General features: G+C 43.4%; 1 protein-coding gene across 1 annotated transcript in view; it reads right to left on the bottom strand.

The window, feature by feature from the left end:
• Positions 1-2,226: 2,226 nt before the first annotated feature.
• The window catches only part of RAB3B (RAB3B, member RAS oncogene family), a 71,025-nt gene continuing 50,100 nt past the window's right edge, over positions 2,227-23,151 (bottom strand). The window contains exon 5 of the mRNA XM_061411984.1: positions 2,227-5,774. Within this exon, the coding sequence (XP_061267968.1) occupies positions 5,587-5,774 (188 nt within the window). The 3' untranslated portion in view covers positions 2,227-5,586. The remainder of the gene's footprint in view (positions 5,775-23,151) is intronic.

Genomic DNA, 23,151 nt, shown 5'->3' with positions numbered 1-23,151 from the left:
GAGATGTGTTGATTGCTCCAAAGTATACCCTTTGGACAACTAAACAAATGATGAGAAACAGGCCTGTTGTAAACCACTGTGTCATTTCCCTTGGTTATCTTCAGAGCCAGGTTTTAGGACCCAGGAAAATTTATCCAACTTAGTTTCAGATGACTTAGAGTTGCTTCCTTTGGTAGGCTGAAAAATGGCCATAAGTTTCTGCAGCTTTTATCAAGACATGGCATCTATTCTTCCACCTCTTAAAATTAGGCTTGGCCGTATGACTTGTTAGTCAGTTGGACATGAGCAAACATGATACAAACAGAGGCTTGAAAAATGCTTTTGCATTGGAGCTTGCCCTCTCATGCTGCTGGGAAAACTTCTGCCACCATGTGAACAACTTTGGGTTGCTTTCTGGAGAATGAAAACATGGAGAGAGAAGATCCCACCACCTTAGTCATCTCAGCCTGGACTCCAGACACATGAATGAAGCCCCTCTAGACCATCCAGCCTTGGCCAGAGGAGCCATCCACCCATCTCTATCCAATGATGAGAAATAATGTTTATTGTTTTCAATTACTAAATTTTGGAGTGGTTTGTTATGTGTCTCAGAGGACAGTTAACTCTGAACCAGGTGGTCTACAGATGTTTCACAAGTACAGATATTCTTTATCTCACTTTTTTTTTTTGGCTACACCATGTGGCTTGTGGGATCTCAATTCTTTGACCAGGGACTGAAGTTGGAGTCCTAACCACAGGACCTCCAGGGAATTCCTTCTTACTCCTTTTGGAGGATTTGTGTTCAATCAGGTTTCATCGAAGGTTTAAACTAAAAGATGAAAGCTTAATTGAGAACTGTAGAGTGATAGCCAGGGGCAGTGGGGTCTTCCTGAGGTCCCTGAAATAGCTCCACAAAGGTGACTCAGGTTTCACAGTTATGTGTTCTCATAGAATGATGTAGCTTTCCTTCACTGTGCTTTGTAATTATATTTTGGTGATTATTTTACAGTGTCTAGACTAAACAACACGCTGTTAGACTATAAGCTTAATGAAGGCAAGGATTGTGTCTAGTTTACCAGTGATTGTATCCTGGCACATACTAGACACTAATTTGTTGAAAGAATATATTTCAGTTGTGCCTACTTCATATAAGGGATCCAGGCCTTCAAAAACATCACTTAACAGTATTTGTATCCAATGGACATGTCTCTCACAGGCACTCCCAGTCACAGGCTGTTGCTTGATTCTTTAGCAGTAGCAGGTAAAGTATAGGTTTGGGATGGGGAATCTGAAATCAATGAAATATCAGGACACTTGCCACTATAATTCCTTCTACTTATACCAAATGGTTGGCAAACGAATTCAAATAAACATTACTCAAGACACTGTAAGAAACTTGATACATAAGCAAGGAGCTTGGGGCAAGAGCAGGTGGTATAACTGGGAAAGTAATGTCTGGAGAATGTTCATATCATTCTGTGGACATTATAAGGCTGCAGTCACAAAGCAATTGTGAAACAAATACCCCAAGTGAGGCTGTAAACTCTGACAATCCTTGGAAATCTGTTACTACCAATATCCCAAATACACAATCTGAAGAGGAAAACTGAAAGAGCAAGAGTCAGACAGAGGTGGGTTCTATTAGTAAATGAATGACTTTGGCATGTTAACCTTCTCAAGGGTATGTTTCCTTGCCTGTCATTGGGGATAATAATATTTCAAAAAAAAGCACCTCCATTAGACTATCAGATCAGATCAGATCAGATCAGTCGCTCAGTCGTGTCTGACTCTTTGCGACCCCATGAATCGCAGCACGCCAGGCCTCCCTGTCCATCACCAACTCCCGAAGTTCACTCAGACTCACGTCCATCGAGTCAGTGATGCCGTCCAGCCATCTCATCCTCTGTCGTCCCATTAGACTATAGATACCTGCAATCAGGGACCATTTGTTTTCATGTATATTTTCCAGTGTTTAATAGTGCCAGACCTATAGTAGGTACAGAAGTGAATTTCTTCCTAGAGGTGATCCAAGACCTAATCCTGGCTCCATCACAATCCACTGAGAGTGACCTTAGGAAATTTCCTCCCCCTCCCTGGGCCTCCCCTTCCTTTTTGTAGCAAGAGGAGCCTAGACATTTCCTCTAAGCTCCCTTCCAAATACAATATTTAATGAGTCTGTGACCATTTGGTGCAATCTACTGCATTACTGCGCCTAGAAGTTAATAATGCTACAGACTGAGAAGACAGTATTGTCACCAATCACTTTGTATTTACAGATACACATGCATTTAAACCAGATCCTGTAAATAGCTACGATACAGTATTGCACTTTGGGCCTACTTTTGCATTTTTAGAGGTCAAGAGGTTTTTTTAAATCTCCTTTTATTTGGAATGTTAAGCGAAATGAAAACTGGGGACAAGTTGCCATAACACATATTATGCAGCTTGAACCTAACTGCACTATTACCATGATTGATGAACATTCACCACAATCAGCTGGAAGCTGCTGCCTTCATTCTGCAGAAACAAGGTCACAGAGCAGGGTTGAGGAATTGCCATCTAACAAGCAGATCTGTCTGTTGCCTGGTAGAAGAGTTTGCCATTATTACATTTAACTGTTGATTCTGTCTATTGTGAAGACACTTGTTCCCTTGAATTGGCTCCTGAGTTTTCAGGATTTTGACAATCTTCAGGTGAAAAATTCAATTTTTGCCTGGATACTCAGTAGGAGAGAAAGGATTATTGGATACACGTACTAACATACCCAGGGGTCATGAGGAGCTTGGTCTGACCGGGGTAGAAGGGTGTGACTGCCCAGAAAAATAATAATTATTCCTGACCTGTATAGGAATTTACAGTGTAAAAAGCACATCCAGAAACACTGCCCTGGGAAGGGACCACATTCTTCCTTGGTCAGAGAATTGTATCAAGTTACACCTCCCAAAATGACCCACTGCTGACGCAGGCAGGCTACTCACTGCACTGCTTCAGAGCTTGATAAAAATTTCCTGACAGAGGCAGATACAAGGAATGCCAGCGCCTAAGCCTCAGAAACACTGAGCAGTTTTTGCTCAGGCCCATGGGACCTAGGCTTCCTCAGAGACTCCTTTCCAGAAGTGTTAGACAGCTGTCACCTCAGATTAGTCTGAGTAGTTGAACAATTTATTAACAAATTAGAGATATGTCTTTTCTTCAGTGGACTTGGAATCTGATGGCCTCGGGGCTGAATTCTACTGTGGCTCTAACACTTGCTAGTTGTATGATCTTGGCCAAGTCTCTTAACTTCTTCTGATCACAGTTCATCTATAAAAATGTACTATAGAATGTGGTGAGGAGCACAGACTTTGGAGCCTACTTTCTGGGTTTGAACCCCAGCTCTACCATTTACTCATTAGGTGACCTTAGACAAGCTAAAGAACCTATCTGTTCCTTAATTTGTTTTTAAACGAGATGGATTATAGTGCCTCCCTCACAAAGATGTCGGAAAGATAAATGAGTTAATACACATTCAGTGCTTGGAGCAACACCTCGTATTGAGTAAGCATCACTTGCTTACTTATATCAGTGTTGGCTACAGTGATATTGGGGTGATAATCCTTATCTCTTGGGTTTATTTTGCAGATCAACTGAAATATTGAAGGTGAAAATTAGGATCTCAGAGTTATTAGTGCCAGAAGAGACTGAAAAGATTTCCCAGATGGCTTCCCTCATTTTATAAGTGGGAAATCAAGACTCAGTGATGGGGAGGAACTGGTCCAGAATCTCAGGACAGAGTTTTTAAGTCTCCTGATTTCAGGGAAGAGCCTGAGTCCCCTGATTCCAAGTTCAAAACACTATCCTCTGTACTGCATCACAGAAGGCAACCTCTCCACAGAGCTGACCCTGAAGGGTTATTTAATGCACTTTCCTAGGACAATAAGCTGTGTTCAGAATGGAGAGAAAATCTGGGAGAGACTCTCCTGCCTCCTCCACTGACTTCTGAAGCAGCGTGTTAGTACAGAAGGAAACCAGGGATTAAGGCCAGAGCTGGATGAAAGATTTTCAGGAATCATTGCTAGCTCCATGTCATTGTTGCAGTAACAAACCAAATGTGTGCCTTGTGTCCAGACAAGCTAGAAGCATGAGCTAATGCATTAGGTTCGTTTCCAGTACCAGAGGGCTCTTCTGGTTTTGTTTTCTTCAGGTGTTTAATGAAGTAGTAGTTTCACATTAGCTCTTGGGTAGAAACCAAAGTTTCACTCTCAGGAGAATGAGGGACCTCTGAGTTCACTTTTCCCAATTTTTTTTCAGGGTTGTGCCCACTTAGATTTATTCTGCTTTGAATCAGATTTCTCAGCCAGAGTACTCAAGAGTGATAGAAAGACGGGTTGGAGGAAAGGGCAGGATGGGGAGAGAACCCTAAGAAGAATAGCAGATGGGATGAGAACTATTGACTTGGAGAAAGGGCAGATTCCAGGGGTCATGGTATCTGCTCTCAAATCACCTAAGTGGGTCACATGGCAGGGGGAGCAGAGACTGAAGTCTCTGACAACAGAGATACCACAAATGGGGTGGGAAGAGGAAGAAGAATTTCTAGGAGGCAGATTTCAGCTTAAAGCAAGGAAAACTTTCTGATTATGAGAGCTACCGAAAGATGGTGTGGAAACTGAGCTCCCATCCCTCCCTAGGAAGTATGCTTTAGAAGAGATTTGGCTGTGAGGCTTGACAGCCACTTGTCAGATATATGAAGATTGGAATTGACTAGTGAGACTTGGTAAAATTTGAGATCCCACCAACTGTAAATTTTTTAGATTCTGGGAACCTAAGAACCAATGACCAATGTCATGGAGTTCCCACAGTGAAGAACCCACTGGAAAGCAGCAAAATCAGACATTTGTGACCTATTTCTTGATTTTGCCTTTTTGTCTTCCTCGAGCACATGCATTTGCTCTTCTATATAACAGGAACCTTTGACATTTTGCAGGGGATAATCTTTTTCTTTTAAGTGTGTTTCCTGACTCAGCCTTTGCTCTTTCAGCATCATTTAGAGAGGCTGAGCTCTCTGGAGATTAGCTCTGGCCTGTCACCACAGCAACTGCCCAAGCCCTCTGGGCATCCGTGGTAACAGACGAGGGCTTTGAGAAACAAGGCTTATCTAGTGGTGAGAGGAAGCCCCACAGGGAGCCTGATATGAAACAAGCTGGCTGTGTAAGGAGAGGGGTTTTTTTTCTTTTTTTTCCGCAAAAGATTAGCTATGCAGGTGTGTCTCACTTTACACAGTTAGCCAGGCCCTGAAAAGTGTGCATGGGTGTGTCAAATTTTGGTCAAGGGAGGGAATCTTATTTTAAAGGCAGAGAAGAGACTTGCTTTTCCAAGTCCCTGTAGTGAATCACCTTCGTAAAGTGGAGTCAACTTTTGTAAAATGAATCTCCGCCCACATTGTGACCTAGTTAGTCTAGTGCTGAGTGTATGTGAGTGGGGCCACCTGTAGAGAACCCCAGGGTCATGCTTCCACCTCCACTGCAGGTAAGGAACAGCAGCAGCTCAGCTTGGGGTGGACAGAGTGTAACAGGGAAGCAGAGTGGGAGTAGGGCCACAATGAAGGGAGATCGGGATGGTGGGCCTTGCCTAGCACGAGCAGTTCTGCTGCAGCAGAGGTGGGGTGTCTGAGAGACGGGTGTTCTTGGAGGTGCCCAGCAAGGAGGGGTCTGTGTCCAGCGTATCAGACATCTTGTCGCAAATGGCATCCACCAGGCGCTCGAAGGCCTGCCTCACGCTGATGTTCTCCTTGGCACTGGCTTCAAAGAAGTCAAACCCTGAAGATAGAAGAGAGATTGGGATTGACATATATTATGTATAAAATAGATCACTAATGAATAGCTACTGAATAGCACAGAGAACTCTACTGAATGCTCTGTGGTGATCTAAATGGGAAGGAAATCCAAAAAAGGAGCTACATGTATGTGTGTGTTAGTTACTCAGTCATGTCTGACTCTTTGCAACCCCATGGACTATAGCCCGCTGGGCTTTTCCATCCCTGAGATTCTCCAGGAAAGATTACTGGAATGGGTAGCCATTCTCTTCTCCAGGGGATCTTCCCGACCCAGGGATTGAACCTGGGTCTCCTGCATTGCAGGCAGATTCTTTACTGTCTGAGCCACAGGGAAGCTGTACATGTATAGGTACAGCTGATTCACTTTGCTGTACAGTGTACACTAACACATTATTGTAAAGCAACTATACTCCAATAAAATTTTTAAAAATAGAAGAGAGATAGCAGTAAGGATTTTTCCCTTCCCTTTCATGCCCCCTTGATAGAACACTCTGTATTAATATAGCCAGTGCTCAGGCTTTGAAGCAAGGAGGGCTTGCTGCTTCAAGGAGGTTTCTTCTTGAAGGAGATGGTTCAGTGACCCAGGATCCTGAGCCAGATTGATCCTGGTTCTATCATGGACCAGCTGTGTAATCCCCAGCAAGTCATTATTTTCTTTATGAATCAATTCCCTGGTTTGTAAATTGGGATAATCTTACCTATCTCATAGATTTATTTCAAGGATTAAACAAGAGAATGCAGGTAAAGTGTACACTTCTGTACCTGATGGGGTGAGACGGCGTGAGAGTAATAATTAGATGTTTTTTGAGAGTTACTACGTGACTATGTATATACAACACTTCCGTTTCCAAAGCATTGATTGAATGTCTTACTTCATTTGATCCTCATGTCACCCCTTGGGGATGGAGTGTCCAGGCAGACCTTCTCCATTTCACTAACACTCACTCTGTGGCTCCAAGAAAAAAGCTGACCTGCCCAAGGTCATCAGTATAAGAAGCCTAAGCTTGTCCTTTTTTGACCAGTGCTTTTGTTCCTCTTTCCCCTGGTCCCCCGCTTACCCCAGCCTGGCCAGCTCTAGTCTAGACTCTGGGAGGCACCCCAAGATCTTCACCAAATAAGTAAAGCTTCATTTGCTCTTTCTACCCACAGACACGCTGGCTTATCTCCCCTCTGAGGGCTTTCTCTTCCCTGAATCCTTACAAATGGCCCAGGAAAAACTGCATCTGAAGCGTGAGACTTTCTTATGTCTTTTGCACCTTAAGACCCTTAAAGATACTTCCTGTGACAATGCACAGAACCTGGTTGTCCCAGGAGACAAGAGAAAGGTCCTCCTGATTCAGATAAAGCGGCCAACTGAGGAGTCCTTCCCAACTCCTTCCCAACTGAGGAGTCTTAGCCAGGTTGGTGGCAGTCCTTAGACGCATGAACCTGTTTCGTCCCTGCACCAGCCTATTTCCTCCTCTTTTGTCCATCCACCTTCCTCTTTCCCTTCCTTCCAAGTCCATCTTTTATTTCTCCTCAAAAACTTCCCTCTTTGCTTTTACCCATTTTAGCTCTTTCTTTTTCTCTTCTGTTCCTCATATTCCTTGGGATCCTTAATATTTGTTGAGTACCTACTGTATGCCAGATGCTATGCTAGGAGCTTTACAAATATTGTCTTAATCCTCATAATAGCCTGTGAGATAAATATAATCATCTCCAATTTATAAAAGAAAGATGAAGGCTCCAAGAGATTACATAACTCACACAAGGTCACGTGACTGTGTTAGTGGAAATTGGGTTTAGATCTGGGTTTGGCTGGCTTCCATGTCCATACACAGCCCTGCCTCTCCTCATTTCTTCATCTTTCTCCCTTTCACTTTCCTTTTTTCTTTTTTTCTGCTCATATCTTTTTCTTACTTTACAAGTCTCTTTGGCCTCCTTTGCTTTTATCTGACTACCACAGTATCTAAATCTGGGCAAGTCACTTTATCTTTCTGAATCACTTAACCTCTCTGAGCCTCAGACTCCTCATTTGTCAAATAGGAATAATCACAGCATCTTCCTGCTGAGAGCAGTTGGGAGGATGAAGCCAGACGATGGATAAATTGCTGTACAAAGTTGCTTGTTACAATGACAGCTTCTTTCTGCTCTTCTTTCATCTGCTCCTTTTACCTCCACTTCACCGCTTTCTCCCTCTTATCATCTTCTCATACACACAGGAGGGGGGTCTTTTTCCTCCTCCCTCTTTCTCCCTAATATCTCATTGTCCACAGAGAGGGCTGAAGCCCCCAGGCACAAACAGGGGTCCTCTTGCCCAGGCCATCCAGCCTGAAGGCACTCACAATTACACTAGCTCACCTCTGGTGGACAGCCTCTTCTGGGGCCCACTTCCCAACCTGAGAAAGGCAAGCTGTAGAAGTGCCTGCTAATTGTGGACGAGATAAAGAAGGAAGTGGCCGCTGGCTTGTTATCCACAGGCTGTTGAAACTCAGCCGGTTTAGAGACTCTTCAGCATGTAGCCTGTCCTTAATGGATATCATAAAAATTGACTTTCTGGCCTTTGACTGGTTTGTTACAAGTGATACTGTTTAGGGAAGCAGGCAGTGTATGTTGCTTGCCTAGGAAAGGGGGAAATAGGTAAAGAAGTAAATAGGCTTAAATCATCAATGTGGATGAAGATGGGGACACAGGTCAAGGCCACGGGCACTGATCCCTTCTGAGGAACTGGCACCAAGGGGAGGACATGCTCACTGCACAAGAGGGCAGTGGGTAAGAAAGCCAGGAGTCAGAAAGCCTGGGTTTGAACAGTCTCTGTCAGCCACCAGCTGTGTGACCTCAGGCAAGTTGCCTAATTTCTCCCAGCCTCTGTTTCTTCATCTGTGGAATAGGTAAATATGACCTGCCTCATAGAGTGGGAATAAGGTTTAAATGCACAAAAGGATGTGAAGTGATTGGCATGTGAAATCCATGGCAATTCCCTTTCTCTTATCTTCCTAGCCCATCTGAGTCCTAGCTTCCCTGCCCCTCCATCATTCACCAGGGCCTTTGGAGGAAAGCCTCTTTTTTCTTCATCATTTAGGGCTGATCGACAAACCAGGTCTTTACTGAACATTGACTTTGTGCCATGTCTTGCACTGAGTGCCAGGGACAAAAGAAGACCAAATCTAATTATGGAGAAAAGACACACTAATCAGAGTATCAGTCCCTCACGTGTGCATAGTCCTTAATGATTCACAAATACAAATTTTAAAAAACTTTGTGATGGAAGTGGGGCAAGGCAAGGGTTATCATTTGTAATTTACAGATAGGAAAACTGAGGCTCAGGGACGGAGCATAAGCCAGGGCTCTTATTGCTTATCCCCCTTTGTCTCACTCTCGGTTGGGACAGTGACAAACACATTATAACCCAGGTAGAGCAAACTAGAGGTTGTGCAGGAATGCATCTGAGGGAGAGAACAGAAGGGGAGGAGATGGGGAATAAGGTTCCAAAAGTTAAAAGAGAGGGGAGACTTAAAGGTCAGAACCGAACAAAACTTATGCTTTGAACTTATGCTAATGAACTTATGCTTTAAGCCTTAGCTTGGATATGGCTTCTTCATCCTCTGTGCTTCTTCTGCCACAGCACAACTTACCCTGCACAGTGGAAGTCCATCTGACAAGGAGCTCCCCAAGCAGGGATCACGTCATTTATCCGAGCTCCAGCACTAGCCAGAGGAGTACGGGCTTGCTAAGTGTTAACTGAATGAATGGACAGATGGATGAAGGGGACAGGAATGAGCATGGAGGGTGTGGCTAGGGGGCTGTGGATGGTGAAGGTCATGAGAACTCATCTCAACAAACAGGACAAATCCTGTGCTGGGCACTGGGGACACTGATGTGAATCAAATGCAGTTCCCACTGTTGAGGAGCTCCTAGTCTAGTGTGGAAGATAGACATATAGACAGTGTTGGAAAGGCAGGTAGCGAGGGCACTGTCAGGAGCACAGGAGGCACCTATCTAAGCCTGGGGCCCAAGGAAAGCTTCTTGGAAAAGCTGATTCCTAAGCATATATCAGCTACATAAAGCTATGTGGTGGTAGCGGGGTGGGGGGGTGCTTCCCTGGTGGTCCAGTGGTTAATAATCCTCCTGCCAATGCAGGGGACATGGGTTCTATCCCTGGTCTGGGAAGATTCCACATGCCTCAGAGCAGCTAAGCCCATGGGCCACAACTACTGAGCCAGCGTTCTAGAGCCTGTGCTCTGCAAAAAGAGAAGCCACGGCAATGAGAAGCCACGCACCACAATGAAGAGCAGACCCAGTTCAGCAATGAAGACCCAGCACAGCCAAAAATAAAGAAATAAATCTTAAAAAAAAAAAAAAAAGACACATAGTATGAGTGTAAGTGTGAGCACACACACACATATAGAACACTAGGCCCAGGAAACAGCATAAACACATATAAGGGGGCAGAAAACAGCCTTTATTATCCCAGAATGCCCAGAGCAGTTTATCATTAGAGCAGAAAGCTCAAATTGGTGAGATAAGAGGCCATAAGCAACCAAACACAGAGAGTATGTATGTCATGCCAAAGAGCTGTCATCACTGTCCTCTCAAAGGTGCCCAAGGTAGGAGACCTCTGATTCAAGTAAGCGGCACATCACCCTAGCCAGCTCGTGGGTCTCTTTTGCTATCAGAACAACCTCAAATGCACCTCCAACCAATTACTGTCAGACTACTGGAAGGCTCTTCATTAGTAGGCCAAGATGGTAACCTTTTCCTCAGGTTCATTAGTGAGGAGTCTCAGGAGCTGAGAATCTGCAGAGCTCAGGAAGATGACAACCAATTAATCAGACTAGCCCCCAGTCCTTTCCTCCCTCTAATTGGCTTCAGAACAATGGAATTTCTGCTGCCTTTAACAGGGCCCAATTCTTAACTGAGTCTGAGAAAATTCCCACCCCCAAAATGCTCCTGTTTATCCATCCTGTCCAAAGGCATCTGTCATAGCCCCACAAGCTCCACTGACTCTGGCCACATTGCCTGCTTCTGAATGTGACCTCAGAATTCTTTTCAGAAACTCACAATAAACTAAACTCACCTCTCCTCATCGTGACACTGCCACAGAACATTTCTCCCCTACTTTTACATTCAAATCCCTTCTCTAGCCAGCTCTGGTACCTCCTCATCTCCATCTTGTATTATATTAATCTGCAACTCAAGCCCCTCTAGTCACTGATGACTTTGGCAAATGACTCGTCGTCTTCCTTTCCACCTAGGCATGTACTCACTGTCACGAACGTAGGCTTTCAGGTGCACAATCCACCCCAATACCCTGGCTGTTAATTTCTTAACCATCTCATTTCCAACAAAATTATCTTCCGTTTTGCTTATGCTATGTCACTGTCCTTATAACTTGAGCTATTTTGAATTAGATTTGTGTGCTAAGTCATGTCCAAATCTTTGTGACCCCATGGACTGCAGGCAGGTCAAGAAGCAACAGTTAGAACTGGACATGGAACAACAGACTGGTTCCAAATAGGAAAAGGAGTACATCAAGGCTGTATATTGTCACCCTGCTTATTTAACTTATATGCAGAGTACATCATGAGAAACGCTGGGCTGGAAGAAGCACAAGCTGGAATCAAGATTGCTGGGAGAAATATCAATAACCTCAGATATGCAGATGACACCACCCTTATGGCAGAAAGTGAAGAGGAACTAAAAAGCCTCTTGATGAAAGGGAAAGAGGAGAGTGAAAAAGTTGGCTTAAAGCTCAACATTCAGAAAACTAAGATCATGGCATCTGGTCCCATCGCTTCATGGGAAATAGATGGGGAAACAGTGGAAACAGTGTCAGACTTTATTTTGGGGGGCTCCAAAATCACTGCAGATGGTGATTGCACCCATGAAATTAAAAGACACTTACTCCTTGGAAGGAAAGTTATGATCAACCTAGATGGCATATTCAAAAGCAGAGACATCACTTTGCCAACAAAGGTCCATCTAGTTAAGGCTATGGTTTTTCCAGTGGTCATGTATGGATGTGAGAGTTGGACTGTGAAGAAAGCTGAGCACCGAAGAATTGATGCTTTTGAACTGTGGTGTTGGAGAAGACTCTTGAGAGTCCCTTGGACTGCAAGGAGATCCAACCAGTCCATTCTAAAGGAGATCAGTCCTGGGTGTTCTTTGGAAGGACTGATGCTAAAGCTGAAACTCCAGTACCTTGGCCACCTCATGTGAAGAGTTGACTCATTGGAAAAGACTCTGTTGCTGGAAGGGATTGGGGGCAGGAGGACAAGGGGACAACAGAGGATGAGATGGCTGGATGGCATCACCGACTCGATGGACATGAGTTTGAGTGAACTCCAGGAGTAGGTGATGGACAGGGAGGCCTGCTGCAATTCATGGGGTCGCAAAGAATCAGACACGACTGAGCGACTGATCTGAACTGGACTGCAGCATGCCAGGTCTCCTTCTCTCACCATGTCCCAGAGTTTGCCCTAGTTCATGTCCATTGAATTGGTGATGCTATGCAAACATCTTATCCTCTGCTGCCTTCTCCTCCTTTTGCCTTCAATCCTTCCCAGCATCAGGGTCTTTTCCAATGAGTCAGTTCTTCGCATCAGGTGGCCAAAGTACTGGAGCTTCAGCTTCAGCATCAGTCCTTCCAAAGAGTATTCAGGGTTGATTTCCTTTAGGATTGACTGACTTGATCTCCTTGGTGTCCAAAGGACTTTGAAGAGTCTTGTCAAGAACCACAATTCGAAAACATCAATTCCTCAGCGTTCAGTCCAACTCTCACATCCGTACGTGACTATTGGAAAGGCCATAGCTTTGACTATACAGACATTTGTTGGCAAAGTGATGTCTTTGCTTTTCTATACACTGTTTAGGTTTGTCTAGATTTGTGTTACTAGAGCTCAGAGAGGTCTAATTAATCCAATATCCACCCTTCACCTTATTAGGTTAACACCCAAGATTCTGCATGGCTCAGCCTCTGCCCACTTCCTCAGCCTCATCTCCCTGACTCACACCATGCTCCAGAAACAACACTTTCTTATTTGGTGCTGTTACTCATGCTACTACTTTCTAGCTCTTACTCCTGATCCTCTTTATTACTCATGTGTGGAATCCCTGATTCCAAATTGCCTTTCCTTTCTCTTCCCACCCTATCTCCACCACTGGGAACTCAGGACATACAATGTATTTTTCCCCTAGACCCCCATGGCACCTGACATGATTGTTTCAGTCAGATTCCCTCAGGAAAATATGAACTATTTTCAACATTTAAACAGAGGGAAATGGTTATATGGATGACAGAAGAACTAAGAGGCCAAACAGAATAGTGAAGAAACCCAGATATTATCAACTGTTGGGGCGGGGTTGAGGGGAGGGATCTATTAATGGGACCAAAGGAAGTTAAAACCATGGGAGCAGGAGTCGGAGAAGAAGAGCAGCCCCTCCTGGAGGAGCCAGGCAAAGGGTACGGGAGACACACATGTAGGTTTTTCCCCTTTTCAACATGCCAATTACTTGCCTGTGTCTCTCCTTGGCTAAACCAAGCCAGAAGCCACTATCAAAGGAGCCTGGAAAACACAGCCTTTGGGCAGTTTCAAGAGAGAGAGACAGAGAAGAAGGGTGAGGAACGACAGCAATCAAGCTAAGGACTGGCACAGGATGTTGAGTGTATCTCTCTACTATTTGGTTTCCCTGATCAATGAGCACCTTGAGGGCAGGAAACCTATCCACCTCTATGTCACCAGGGTCCATCATATGTTCAGTGATGGTGGCAGACTGTTCAATGTCCTCCCTATAGAAGATTTTATTTTCCCACCCACTGCCAAGCGGCTTGCAGTGCCTCCTTGTGGGAGGAATGTATTTCCTTCATCCATCAACATCAGATTTCATCATGTAACTTGCTTTGGACAATGAATGTGGGAATTCTGAGTGCCTGTGGAAGCTTTGAACGTCTTTGTGTGGCGTGGGCCTCCCAGATTGGATCTCAGAGTTGCATGACATGGACAGAGTTGCAGCTGACTTGCAACTGGCATATAATGTGAGTGGGAAATCAACTTTTATTATCTAAGCTCCTGACTTGGGTTGTTACCACATACCATTATGTTGTCGTAATCTAAAGAATTCTCACCAACATTATGACTGAGGGTGGAAATACCAAGAGAAACTATGTCAGGCTTTTGCAAAAACACCACTGGGTGATGATACAATGGGAGCATTAGGATTTTGACTCTGAAGGCTAAGTTTTGAGTATTGGACCTGCCACCTATGACCTGTATGGCTTAGAAAAGTTACATAATCTTCAAGTTAAAATAAAAAAAAGACATGGAGGTGTGGCACAGCTCATTGTGTGCAGGAAAACATAAGTGGTCAGCTTCTTTAGTGTAATGGAGTTGAATACAATGCTGCCTCCCAGGCTAGGGGTGAGGGTAAGAGTCACAAGAGACTTGCTGTGAAAACACATTGTGAATCACCAGTCATTACACCAAAGTTAGTTGTTCTCAGTATCAAGTAGGTCTTTCTCTGCAACCAGGCTGAGTGACGCAAGGTTTCAGTTCATCCCAATCCAAAAAACATTTATTGAGCACCTAAAACTGAAAGAGGCCATCTTGATGCATATAATATAAAGGTAGACAAAATAACATAATACACCCTGATGCATCTATCACTCAAATTTAATACATATCAATATTTCCTCCAAAAAGGGGCCATGTACAAGGGTCTGTGGGCACTGAGTGATGAGTCAGGAATTGTGTGAATTGAAATCATGGAATCAGAGGGATAGAGCTGAACAGATCTTTCCACTCAGTTAATCCAAATCCACTGTTTTTCAAAAGGGCAAACTGAGATCCAGAAACAGGAAATAAGATGCTCAAGGTCACACAGTAAACTAGTGGCAGAAGCAGGATAAAACCCTCAGTCTCCAAACACGTAGGCTAGTACTTTTCCCTCCACGCTTCACTACAGTGAGTATTTATACGTATGTTTCAAAACCACATTTTGAACAGATGTTGCAGTGAAAAAGAAAAAAAGAAGAATGGGTTTTTCATTTGCCTTTCCTGAGAACAAAGAAGATAAAAAAAAACAGTGGGCAGGCCTGAACATTCCTAGGTTTTTACTTTAACTGCTCCTAACTCTACAACACAAGAGAAGACTCTACACATGGACATCACCAGATGGTCAACACTGAAATCAGATTCATTATATTCTTTGCAGCCAAAGATGGAGAAGCTTTATACAGTCAGCAAAACCAAGACCAGGAGCTGACTGTGGCTCAGATCATGAACTCCTTATTGCCAAATTCAGACTTAAATTGAAGAAGGTAGGGAAAACCACTAGACCATTCAAGTATAACCTAAATCAAATCTCTTACAATTATACAGTGGAAATGAGAAACAGATTTAAGGGACTAGATCTGATAGACAGAGTGCATGATGAACTATGGACAGAGGTTCGTGACACTGTACAGGAGACAGGGTGCAAGACCATCCCCATGGAAAAGAAATGCAAAAAAGCAAAATGGCTGTCTGAGGAAGCCTTACAAATAGCTGTGAAAAGGAGAGAAGCGAAAAGCAAAGGAGAAAAGGAAAGATATACCCATTTGAAGGCAGAGTTCCAAAGAACAGCAAGGAGATATAAGAAAGCCTTCCTCAGTGATCAGTGCAAAGAAACAGAGGAAAACAATAGAATGAGAAAGACTGGAGATCTCTTCAAGAAAATTAGAGATACCAAGGGAACATTTCATGCAAAGATGGGCACAATAAAGGACAGAAATGGTATGGACCTAACAGAAGCAGAAGATATTAAGAAAAGGTGGCAAGAATACACAGAAGAACTGTACAAAAAAGATCTTCATGACCCAGATAATCCCAATGGTGTGATCTCACCTAGAGCCAGATAACCTGGAATGTGAAGTCAAGTGGGCCTTAGGAAGCATTACTACGAACAAAGCTAGTGGAGGCAATGGAATTCCAGTTGAGCTATTTCAAATCCTAAAAGATGATGCTGTGAAAGTGCTGCACTCAATATGCCAGCAAATTTGGAAAACTCAGCAGTGGCCACAGGACTGGAAAAGGTCAGTTTTCATTCCAATCCCAAAGAAAGGCAATGCCAAAGAATGCTCAAACTACCACACAATTGCACTCATCTTACATGCTAGCAAAGTAATGCTCAAAATTCTCCAAGCAAGGCTTCAACAGTATGTGAACTGTGAACTTCCAGATGTTCAAGCTGGTTTTAAAAAAGGCAGAGGAATCAGAGATCGAATTGCCTACATCCGCTGGATCATTAAAAAAAGCAAGAGAGTTCCAGAAAAACATCTATTTCTGCTTTATTGACTATGCCAAAGCTGTTGACTGTGTGGGTCACAACAAACTCTCGAAAATTCTGAAAGAGATGGAAATACCATACCACCTGACCTGCCTTCTGAGAAATCTGTATGCAGGTCAGGAAGCAACAGTTAGAACTGGACATGGAACAACAGACTGGTTCCAGATAGGAAAAGGAGTTCGTCAAGGCTGTATATTGTCACCCTGCTTATTTAACTTATATGCAGAGTACATCATGAGAAACGCTGGACTGGAAGAAACACAAGCTGGAATCAAGATTGCAGGGAGAAATCTCAATAACCTTAGATATGCAGATGACACCACCCTTATGGCAGAAAGTGAAGAGGAACTAAAAAGCCTCTTGATGAACATGAAAGAAGAGAGTGAAAAAGTTGGCTTAAAACTCAACATTCAGAAAACTAAGACCATGGCATCTGGTCCCATCACTTCATGGTAAATAGAGGGGGAAACAATGGAAACAGTGAGAGACTTTATTTGGGGGGGCTTCAAAATCATTGCAGATGGTGACTACAGCCATGAAATTAAAAGATGCTTGCTCCTTGGAAGAAGAGTTTGACCAATCTAGACAGCATATTCAAAAGCAGAGACATTACTTTGCCAACAAAGGTCCATCTAGTCAAGGCTATGGTTTTCCAGTAGTCATGTATGGATGTGAGAGTTGGACTATAAAGAAAGCTGAACGGTGAAGAATTGATGCTTTTGAACTGTGCTATTGGAGAAGACTCTTGAGAGTCTCTTGGACAGCAAGGAGATCCAACCAGTCCATCCTAAAGGAAATCAGTCCTGAATATTCATTGGAAGGACTGATGCTGAAACTGAAACTCCAATACTTTGACCACCTGATACGAAGAACTGACTCATTTGAAAAGAACCCTGATGCTGGGAAATATTGAAGGCAGGAGGAGAAGGGGATGGACGACAGAGGATGAGATGGACATGTGTTTGAGTAGACTCCAGGAATTGGACAGGGAGGCCTGGCATGCTGTACTCCATGGGGTCGCAAAGAGCTGGACACAATTGAGTGACTGAACTGAACTGACTTATGGTCCATCAATAGAGAATCCACCTGCCAATGCAGGGGACACTAGTTCGAACCCAGAAAGATCCCACATGCCTTGGGGCAACTAAGCCCATGTTCCACAACTACTGAGCCAGCTCTCTAGAGCCTGCGTTCCACTGTAAGAGAAGCCACTGCAATTAGAAGCCCATAAACAGCAACAAAGGGTTATTTACCCCCTTCTCATTGCAACTAGAGAAAGCTCACGTGCAGCAATGAAGACCCAGCACAGTCAAAAATAAAAATTAAAAGACGCTTACTCCTTGGAAGGAAAGTTATGACCAACCTAGATAGCATATTCAAAAGCAGAGACAATACTTCGCCAACAAAGGTTCGTCTAGTCAAGGCTATTTCCTGTGGTCATGTACGGATGTGAGAGTTGGACTGTGAAGAAGGCTGAGCGCTGAAGAATTGATGCTTTTGAACTGTGGTGTTGGAGAAGACTCTTGAGAGTCCCTTGGACTGCAAGGAGATCCAACCAGTCCATTCTGAAGGAGATCAGCCCTGGGATTTCTTTGGAAGGAATGATGCTAAAGCTGAAACTCCAGTACTTTGGCCACCTCATGTGAAGAGTTGACTCATTGGAAAAGACTCTGATGCTGGGAGGGATTGGGGGCAGGAGGAGAAGGGGATGACAGAGGATGAGATGGCTGGATGGCATCACTGATTTGATGGACGTGAGTCTGGGTGAACTCCGGGAGTTGGAGATGGACAGGAAGGCCTGGCATGCTGCGATTCATGGGGTCGCAAAGAGTCGGACACGACTGAGCGACTGAACTGAACTGAAACCACATTAGGGCTGGTCTTGGTGTGGAACACTCCTCTCCCAATCTCCCAGCCCCCCAACTCTTTGCCTAACTAATATTTTTCTGATCCTTTTGTTCTCAGCTTAAGTGTTACTTTCTCAGAAGACTTTGACTCTCCAGTCTAAAATTAGGTCTCTCTTTTTAACTTTCTTCATATCACTTGTGGTGGACTTACCTTACTTTTAGTGGAAGCCCATAGCTCAGTTGGTAAAGAATCTGCCTGCAATGCAGGAGACCCCAGTTGATTCTTGGGTCGGAAAGATCCCTTGGAGAAGGGATAGGCTACCCACTCCAGTATTCTTGGGCTTCCCTTGTGGCTCAGCTGGTAAAGAATCCACCTGCAGTGCGGGAGACCTGGGTTCGATCTCTGGATTGGGAAGATCCCCTGGAGAAGGGAAAGGCTACCCACTCCAGTATTCTGGCCTGAAGAATTCCAAGGACTATTCAGTCTACCGGGTTGCAAAGAGTCAGACACGACTGAGCAACTTTCACTTCACTACCTTACTTTTGTCTGTCCACCATTCCTTCTTTTATGGAACTGCTACTTTAAACAACTGTGGTGGAACTATAGGTTATAATACTTGCCTCCCCGAGCCACTGAAACAGGCATGTGACTCACAGGTGTCCAATCATAGTCTTCCCTGAGACTGATATATGGTGGTTGGGAGCAAGAATCCTCTTTTGCAGAAGTTGGAGGATATAAATCTGGAGCTGCCATCATTTATCTTATTCCCCATTCAGAGTCTGGCTACAGAAAGAGGCTGAAGGGATGTGCAAAGCTGAGAAATACAGACCCAGTTGAGTCCTGTGACTAGTGGACTTCCCAGCTACATAAGCTAATACATTCTTTTTTAAAATTAAAGCTAGGTTGATTTGAGATTTTATCACTTGCCATAATGAGAGTCCTAAGTCATACAGAACATATCACAGTTTTAAACAGTATTATTGAGATATAATTTCCATACCATACAATTTACCCATTTACAAATTTTTAATTATATATTTACTTGTATGATTATTTGTTTAATGTCTCTTTTCCCCATTAGTTCCATGATAGTAAGAATCATACCTAAGTGCCAAGATACAACCTGTCTCAGAGTATATGCTCAATAACTATTTTTCAATGTATAAATGTATGAGTGAATGAGTATCCTGTGCTGGATGGTTGGGATAATGAAAACAATTAGATGTAACCCCGACTACTGCTGAGGTGTAGTGTGAAACAGACATGTAAATAGCTGAGTTCTGGTAAGCAGTAGAGAAAAGCTCAGGAAGTTCAGTAGGACTGAGATGGGTTACCTTGACCTACACAAATCTAACCAATTCATTAATGCCCTCTTTAAGTGTCTTCCTAAACTCTGTACTAAGAATTAATCTCACTTCTGTCTTTCTACATAAATTAGATAGATCTTTATTGGCTCTGTATGTGTGTACGTGTGTGCACTAAATCACTTAAGTTGTATCCGATTCTTTGTGACCCCATGGACTGATTGTAGCCTGCCAGGTTCTGCTGTCCATGGGATTTCCCAGGCAAGAATACTGGAGTGGGTTGCCATTTCCTCCTCCAGAAGATCTTCCTGACCCAGGGATCAAACTGGCGTCTCCTGCATCGCAGGCGAATTCTTTGTTGCTGAACCACCGGGGAAGCCCCTTTATTGGCTCTGCTGCTGCTAAGTCAGGTCAGAAATGCATAATCTTAAGCAAGAACTTCATGAACCTAGGCTGAACTTGACCTATCTTGAAGAGTTATGTTGAGAATTAAAAGAGATAATTAACACAAAGCATTTCATAGACTGCCTGGCTCAATATATATTATCTATTATTATAATATTTGCTGTATAGTGAGGTTAAGTGGTCAAAAGTGCTGCTCTGGAGCCAGAATTCTGACTCTACCTGTTACTAGCTATGTGATCTTAAACAAGTTACTCAACTTTTCTGTGCCTCAGTTTTCTCATCTCTACAAGAAATGTACCTAAATTAAATTAGGTACTTTTAAATTAAATGAGTATTACTTTAAAACACTTAGAATAGGGCCTGGCACATGGTAAATACCTAATAAATGTTTAACAAACTCACCTTTTAAAAACATTAGTCATAATGACTTGGTATGCTGGCTATATTTTTTCCTAATATAAAATTAACTCACCTTTTAAAAACAGTCTTGTTTAACCTTAAAGGGCTTGAGATGCTAATTATATTTTTTCCTAATATACACCAAAATACATACAGAAAATCATCTTGAACACCCAGTGACATGAATCTCTTAATTGGGGAAGCACTAATCTAGACTCACACAATCCAATGAATTTTGGTTCCCTAAATACACAGGGCTGTTCCTCGCCTTTGCCAGTGTTATTCCCCCTGCCTAGATTGTCCTTGCCTTTCTTCCTCACTTGACTGCTCCTAATTATCTCCAAGGCCTAATTTGGAGTCAGGGAGCCTGACTCCTCCAGCTCTGTTTTCCTTGCAAATCAGGGACTTCCCTGGTGGTCCAGTGGTTAAGAATCCACTAGCCAATGCAGGGGACAGGGATTCAATCCATGCTTCAGGAATATTCCACGTGCTGCAGGGCAACTAAGCCTGTGCACCACAGCTACTGAGCCCAAGCACTCTAGAGCCCATGCTCAGCAGCAAGAGAAGCCATCACAATGAGAAGCTCAGCATCGCAACTAGAGAAAGCCCAAGCACAGCAACAAAGACCCAGTGCAGCCAAAAATAAAATAAATTTAAAAAATATTTTAAAGACTTTCAAAGCAGAAATAGAGACATAGAAGTAGAGAACAAATGCATGGATACCAAGGGGGAAGGGAAGGTAGTAGGAAGAACTGGGAGATAAGGATTGACACATATACACTATTGATGTTGTTCAGTCGCTCAGTCGTGTCTGACTCTTTTCGACCTCATGGACTGCAGCCTGCCACACTTCCCCGTTCTTCACTATTTCCCGGAGTTTGCTCAAATTCATCTAACCATCTGCTGCCCTCTTCTCCTTTTGCCTTCAATATTTCACAGCATCAGGGTCTTTTTCAATGAGTTATCTCTTGATACGACACATAAAATGGATAACTAATGAGGACATACTGTATAGCACAAGGAACTCCCTTGTAATGTACTGTGGTGACCTGAATGGGAAGGAAATTCAAAAGGGAGGAGACAATATGTGTATGTATGGCAGATTCATTTTGCTGTACAGTAGAAAATAGCACAACATTGTAAAGCAAACTGTACTCAAATCAATATTAATTAAAAAAAAGACTCAGCATGGGCTTCACGTTCTCTGACCCAAACTGAATAGATGCCTCCTCTGTGTCCACAGCCCCTGGCGCATCCTTCTATCACAGCACTGATCACCTGGCTTATCACAGTTTCTGTCTCAGACCAGGGAACATAGCCTATTTTGCAGCACAGTACTTGGCATGGAGTAGGAGCTCAGAAAGTCATAATTAGAATGAAGTAAAATGAAGTAGCCAAATACTTGACTCCATAAAATTTTAATCAAAATATATTTTTACAGTGTTTACTCACTGCCAGACCATATGCCAGGCACTATGGGAATAAAGATAAACAAGACAGATAAGGAAACAAGTGCACCCAAGGGAGATGGGTACTGTGACTGTTGCATGCATAGGGTACTCTAAGTGGGGGAACCAAGAAAAGAGCTGGGGGAGGTGTGTTTTGAAAGTTGAGTGAGGGTTCAACAGTTAGATAAGAGTGGGAGATGGGAGATAAAAAAGAGCCTTTCAAACAGAAATGGCAATGTTGGTCCAGGGAAAGTGCAGGGCATCTCACAGACAGCAGGATGAAGGCATAAGATAGCCAGAGGTCACCCATGTGTGGGCTTCGCCACGTGCTTACTGTCCTGTGAACCATGGGAATGGGTATAGACACATTCTATGGGCCCTGAGGACACCTGTGATGGGGTAAGAACCATCAAGAGCCAAATGGCCCACCCTCCCTATTTATTAAGCACCTTCAGTGTGCTGATTTCTATTCCAGGCCACACTGGAGAATAGGAGAGGGAAGAAAGAAGTATACGACGCTCCGCTATACATGTCCTTGTAATATATATAATACAAATATATACAACACAAATTCACACTTGTATATTACACAATTTACCCACCTACCAGCCCAAATATCTGAACTTCAAAAACTGGCAGAGAATATAACTTTAAACTCCCTTCTCCTTAATACTTACAGCACTGAGGTTGTGAGAAATACTTAGGGAGACGGCTAAAAGCTAAGCAGTACATGTATTCTTCTAAAAGAAGACTTATCTAAGGTGATCCTATATTAAACCCCAATAGGGAAAAGAAAAGAAAAGCTTCTCTTTTAAGCAGGTGTAGGTAGGTGTCCCACTGTGTGGCCACTAAGACACACCTGAGACACCTGGGTGTCAATGGAGCACAAGGATCAAGGTGCATTAACCTTGCAAAAAGAGCATCATTGAGCAGCATGTTTAATCTACATTGTCTCGTGACTTCATACAGTCACCTTTGCTGTGAATTGTATTTTGGTGACAAAACATCAGTTTACACTGACAGAAACTGTAAGACACAGCCTACGATATACAGTGTTGTAGTTGCTATAAAGGATGCTTAATATTAAGAACATCATCACACTCAACATATAGAGTCTGTTCTACAGTTGCCAGGCTTCCCAAGTGGTTCAGTGGTAAAGAATCTGCCTGCCAATGCAAGAGACACAAGAGACGTGGTTCAATCCCTGGGTTGGGAAGATCCCCTGGAGAAGGAAAAGGCAACCCACTCCAGTATTCTTGCCTGGAAAATTCCATGGACAGAGGAGCCTGGCAGGCTACGGTCCATGGGATCACAAAGAGTCAGATACAATTGAGCATACACACACTCAGTCTACAGTTGTCAGTGGAGAGCAGTGCTTCTCTGGAATAATGGGTTTGTTTTTATCTTAAAGATCATCTCTGAACCATGTAACTGATTATGTTTCCCTCTTTGCAATGGTTGCTAGGAAGCTCAAAGTGACTATTTCAGTCCAGCTCTTGCACATGCCCCAAAACTTACAAAATATAGTTATCTCACCCCTGGCCTTCTCTTATGTTCTCCTACCCTTGCCTTCTTTCCCTTTGCTCCAATTGTCTCATTTTTTGGTTGATATACTATGACAATGTTATAAGATACCTCAAATACTTTGTGGAAG

This window comes from Bos javanicus, chromosome 3 (assembly GCF_032452875.1).
Source record: "Bos javanicus breed banteng chromosome 3, ARS-OSU_banteng_1.0, whole genome shotgun sequence".
NCBI lineage: Eukaryota > Metazoa > Chordata > Mammalia > Artiodactyla > Bovidae > Bos > Bos javanicus.
The sequence above is the reverse complement of the archived record's forward strand: the minus strand, read 5'-3'. Positions and strand labels throughout refer to the sequence as shown.